General features: G+C 41.6%; 1 protein-coding gene across 1 annotated transcript in view; it reads right to left on the bottom strand.

Moving 5' to 3' along the window:
* Positions 1 to 545: 545 nt before the first annotated feature.
* The window catches only part of LOC109401161 (formin-like protein), a gene marked incomplete at its 3' end in the record, with an annotated part of 264,398 nt that continues 258,943 nt past the window's right edge, over positions 546 to 6,000 (bottom strand). Inside the window, 1 exon segment of the mRNA XM_062842861.1 lies at positions 546 to 674. Within this exon segment, the coding sequence (XP_062698845.1) occupies positions 546 to 674 (129 nt within the window).

Below are 6,000 nucleotides of genomic sequence, written 5' to 3'. Positions count from 1 at the left end.
ATACAATAGCTGTTATACTTTAAAGCAAAATAACATTATTAACAACATATATTAAATCTTAGTCTGAACTGTTTGAGACATATTTTCAAAGAATTCACATTATCCTTAACCAAAGTGCATCACCTTTCACCATTTGTGCAAAGATATTCTATCTCTTATCCCATTCTCCAGATAAAAATATGTCTCAAATAGGTGTCGTCCAAAGTAACGTCTATATGAAATCATGAACCAACTATCAAGATAGAAAACTAGCTAGCAAGAAAGAAAATCTAAATCACAAACACACGCGCATACTACTAGCTAGCCAGCGGCCGGGACCCGCTAAACACATGTTGCAACTCGCGGTTCATGTGGGTTAGATTTTGCAAAAACGTGCTGGAGAGCCGAATGCTGGGATCCCCAATACCCATCCCACCAGCAGCGCCAGCACCACCGCTTGGGCCCGCAGCTCCAACAGCTGCAGTAGCAGCAGCAGCAGAAGTAATAGCATTACTACTGCCGCCATTACCACCGGCAAGCAAAGCTATATGCGTTGAAAGGCGTACCTGTTGCTTCTTCTGGTTGTTGATCTTGTTGTTCCGCAGGACAACACCCTCGTTGTCGTCCTTCTTGTTGGCGGCCTGGAGGGCGGCCTGCTCGAGCCGTCGGCGCTGCTCGTTCTCTTGGTCACAGGCCTGTCGTTTTCAGAAGAAGAGATAGATAAAAGGTTTCCAAAAATTAGCTAAAAAAGTTGATGGACTTTTAGCTTCCTAGATGTGGTACGTTTGGCATAAAGAAAATGTGACGTATTTTCCCTTGGGAGAAAAATTAAAGAACTTGAAGACTGTTCTTCACTGTCTTTCTGAGGGAAACAAAGAAAACTTGTTAGTGATATTAAACCTCTTATTACCGAAACAACCTTTTGCTTCCATAAATTTTCTGATTTTGGGAAGGGGACTTTTTCTTCTATTGTATATAAGCTGTTCTTTATCGAGGCAAGCAATTTAGATTCCGTCAATGGTTCTTTCCAGGAAATCATGCTTGTCTTTTTATTGTATCAAGCAGAAGTATTGTATTACAATCTATGACCCTTTTTGCCTTTCTCGTACACTAAAAAAAAAGTAAAAAAAAAGGGTATATGTTCACTCCAAAAATGACTTTTTGATAGAAGTCCCGGAGGGTCGAGTCACATATACCAATCAACTCAGCTCGACGAATTGAAGTGATGTCTGTGTGTGTGTAGTGTATGCGTGTGTATTAGAGTGGGTCATCGTTTGTATGGAAAAATGAAAAATTCAATGGTATCCCATCAGATCAAAGCTATTTTGATTTCATATCAGGACCCAAATAAGTGTGCAAAATTTGGGCACGATCGGTTATGTCTACGTTTTGCGCATCGCGTTTGAAGTTTGTATGGGGTTTTACATGGGAAAACGCACTTTTTTGCATTTCTCTTATAACAAGCTCGAATTTTTCTAAAACCATGTAACCGATAAAGTGAAAACATAGCGTTTCGTTGGTTATAACTATTTTCACAAGCATCGGATCGCTTTGCGGTCTTCAACAAAGTTTTTCAGAATATCCTAGGCTATCATTTTACAGTATTGGTTAAGAAGTTTCAGACAAACTTTTTCAACTTATGACAAAAATGCAAAAAAGTATGTTTTCCCATACAAAATTCCATACAAATTTCAATTGCAATGCGCAAAGTGTAGACGCAACCGATCGTGCTCAAATTTTGTACAGATACTCAGGACCCGAAACGGAACCAAAAAAGCTTTGATCTGAGAAAACGGTTCCGATGTCCCACACTAGTGTGTATGTGCACGTATGTGTACAAATAAACTCACATCACTTTTTAGCAGTAAACCTCAACCGATTTTAATAACCAATGGTTCATTCGACGCGGAATCTGGTCCCATTGTTTCCTATTGAAAATGGCTCGGAACGGTCCAGCCGTTCCGGAGTTATGGCCATTTAGGTGTTCCGGACCGGTACCCCAGGCAGGGGCCAAATATGAAAACGCTACAAACCCATGCATGCGACATATTAAACTACGGCACTTTCGATAACTTGATGAATGGTATCCTTGAAAATGGTCTCAGGCCATATCTGCATCGGTAGTGTCCCGGAACCGGTTCCGGGTGTTCCGCCGGAAGTGACCAAACATAAAAGTGAACTAAACCCATGCATGCGACATATCAAACCGCGGCTTTTTTCGGTAATCTTATCAAAAGTAAGCAGGAAAACATTCTCAGATCATATCGGAACCGGTTCCAGATGTCCCACTGGAGGTGGCCAAGTATAAAAGTTACCCAAACCCATGCATGCGACATATGAAATGGTGGCTTTTTTGATATTCTGATGAACAGTAAGCAGGAAAATATTCTCAGAACAAATTTGAACCGATAGTGATCTGGAACCGGTTCCAGGTATCCCGCCGGAAGTCAACCCATGCATGCGACATATCAAACCGCGGCTTTTTCGATAACCTTATGAACAGTAATCAGGAAAATACTCTCAGAACATATCTGCATCAGTAGTGATCCGGAATCGGTTCCGGGTGTCCCACCGGAAAGGACAAAATATGAAAGTGAACCAAACCCGCGCATGCAACACATCAAATCTGTTTTTTTTTTTTCGTAAAAGTGAGCCAAACCCATGCATGCGACACATAAAAATGCGGCTTTTTGGGTATCTTGATTTAGCAAAAGATAGTTTCTGATCATATTTCCATAGAAAATAGTCAAACGTAAAAGAGAACCAACCCATGAATGCGATACATTAAATGACTTTTTAGGTAACCTGATGAACGGTTAACAAGAAAAAACCATAGGCCATACATTGGAAAATCAATAGTGTGCCGAAACCGGTTCCAAGTGACCCGTTTGGTGCTTCGCCAGAACTACTAAAGTAAATAAAATCAATTCAAGTGATAAAAATGTGTAAGACAACAAAATCTTGACAAATTTAATCCACATACAAACAGACGTCTCACTATACTCACTACCTATCGTTCTTGTTTACAACTGTCATTAGCCTAAAATGTGCTGAAAAAATTTGTCGAAGACCGCAAAGTGATCTGTGATTGTGTAAAAAGTTATATCTTTGCTTGTTAGTATCGTCTTGATATTGATTAGTCTCCAGTTCTAGTGAAGGTGCTCATTCATTCAACTGAGAAGTCTAATATTATTCAGCTCTGCTTATACGTTGAACATAACGTCGGAGTATGTGCTATCATAAGTTTTCAATTCAATGATGGCTTTGATAAAATTCTTGCATTTCTTAAAAAATATCAGGATTCAGGGACACTTTGACTTACGTCGACGGAAAGATCGTGAGAATATATTCGACGAGAAAGGCACTATCACCACTAGGTGGATTAATTTGGGTTTTTAGATTACGTCTTGTTCATGATCTTCAATATGTTCTTTATTTACTGAAATCGGTTTTATGCCAAACGTCCTTTATGCCAAATGTTCTTTATGCAAAACGTCTTTAAGCCAAATGCGTTTGATGTCTCACACTAGCGCCTTCTGACGATATCGTTACACAAGGGAGTCATTCGTAACATCATGTAATATAACTCTATGCAACCATAAACAGATCATTCGAAGAAAAAAAATCAGTCATTAACTCGTTTTTGGCCGAAATGCAGATGGGACTGGCTTGCGATTGACGGCAGAATACGTTAACAAAACTGTATATAACGCTTGGAAAAAATCAGGCTTCAAAGGGTTAAGGTGGGGTTGGGTAGAAGAGGTAGAGGGCTAAAACTCAGACAAGCAGACGTAGCACCTAGAACAATTTTCGTGAAAATCATTCGTCGAGTTCGCACTACCTCGTGGATATGTTTCAAAAAATAAAAAAAAAAATCATTTAAACATCAGCTGTGATTCGAACGTTATTGAGTATAAGGGATTTACACTATCCGCTGTTGAGCCGCTGCATATTTTATGGTTGCATATAGTTATGTTACATGATTAACTAGGCTAATAGGACCTCATGAAATTTTAACAAAGATTATGAGATACTTTCGAGACATCCAAGAGTATCCAAACTGTTCTGCAACTCAGAACATTAGATCTACAGCCCGAAAAACAACTTATTTCTATTTTAAGTTACGCAACATTACCAATCGTAAATGATTGTTGCTCCGAGAACCTCAAGAGACATTTACTGTTTATTGTGAAAGTTTTTCCGAAGTTCAGAACTAACTGGTAATGGTATTAGTATTCCCATCCGGTAATTATACTAGATGCCTTGTTATGAGTGTAGACCTAAAGTTCTGCTCTTCGTAACAGTTTAGTTGGTTTCGAATATCGACAAGCCGTAGCGTCCAGCATAGCTGTGATCCGAGAGAGCCTTCACTCCGTCACAAACCACAACGGCCTGAGATTAGTTAACTTGGTTGCTGCCAGGGGGTGGCCATTAGTAGCACCTACTTTGCACGCAACAATATCTACAAGCCTTACATGGAGACACCCAAACGGCGAAGTTTACAACCAAATCGGCCATGTGCTGGTAGACGACTAGACAAGGTCACGATAGCCATTGGAGGGCTGACAAACAACAAGGCTGCTGGGAAGGACGAAGTTCCGACCGAGCTTCTTAAGAACGGTAGTGAGCAGCTGTATCAACTCTTACACCGTATTACATATATTGAAGATATGGGAAGAATGATCAATGACGGATCAAATGTGCACCGTGTGGCAGATCCTCGATAGATTTCAAGGGATACAATTTGCAGACCCATCCACTGTTTATTGATTTCATACGCATACGATTCAGTGATGAGAAACGAGTTATGGCAGATTATGATAGAACATGGTTTTCCGGCGAGGGTCTGCAGTTAGCCTAGTGGTTAAGGCTATGGATCGCCAATCCGGAGACGGCGGGTTCGTTTCCCGTTCCGGTCGGGAAAATTTTCTCGACTCCCTGGGCATAGTGTATCATTGTCCTTGCCTCACAATATAACAAATTCATGCAATGGCAGGCAAAGAGAGCCCTTCAATTAATAACTGTGGAAGTGCTCAAAGAACACTAAGTTGAAGCGAGGCAGGCCAAGTCCCAGTGGGGACGTAGAGCCATAAAGAAGAAGAAGAAGAAGAAGATGGTTTTCCGGCAAAGCTGATTAGACTGATTCGTGAAAAGCATGATGGATCAAAGATGTGCAAACTGCGCATGAAATTTCATCATCATTCGTAACCTTAGACGGACTGAAGCGGGACGATGCTCTTTTGAACTTACTGTTCAACATAGCAATGGAAGGAGCAATAAGGGCTGGTGTGCAAAGAACAGAACCATTGTCATGCGATCGCATATACTCCTGGGGCTTCACGGACGATATCGACATCATCGAGATCAACCGTCGGGCCGTGGAATACACGCTTATACCTTTTCAAATAGGGATGCTGCGACTGCGAGGATTTGACTAACGATTAACTTCTTATAGACCGAGTATATGATTGCTGGTGGTTAACGTTGATCCGGCTGTGGTAGTGGTGACGATGTGGTGCTAGCTAGGTAGGTAATGGAAAGTTGGATGTTATGGACGAGGTGAAAAGACGGATTGCGGCTATGAATCGGGCCTTTTTGGGTCTACGAATCCAACTGAAGTCCCGTAGGCTGCAAGCGAAGACAAAACTCGAGTTGTACAAGACTCTGATTTTTTCCGGTCGCTTTATACGGCCATGAATCGTGGACGTTAGGAGAAGGTGATCTGAGTGCCTTTGGAGTCTTCGAGCGTGAAGTGCTGTGAACAATACGAATTCCACCAAAATTCCACCAAGTATTCACAAAAAGAGGGAAGCGAATAGGGGCCGTTCATAAACCACGTAGACTTTTTGGGGGGAGGGGGGGGGGGGTCTGGCCAAAGTCTACGCTCCATACAAATTTAATTTTTTTGTATGGACAAAAGTCTACGAGGGGGGAGGGGTGGGGTCTGAGATGGGCAAATTTTGGTCTACGTGGTTTATGAACAGCCAAACACGACTGGCTGCGATGGGCTGGGCAAGTAGC

The sequence above is a fragment of the Aedes albopictus genome, chromosome 3, assembly GCF_035046485.1.
Source record: "Aedes albopictus strain Foshan chromosome 3, AalbF5, whole genome shotgun sequence".
Taxonomy (NCBI): Eukaryota; Metazoa; Arthropoda; class Insecta; order Diptera; family Culicidae; genus Aedes; species Aedes albopictus.
Note: the sequence above shows the minus strand (reverse complement) of the source record. Positions and strands in the feature narration are given on the sequence as shown.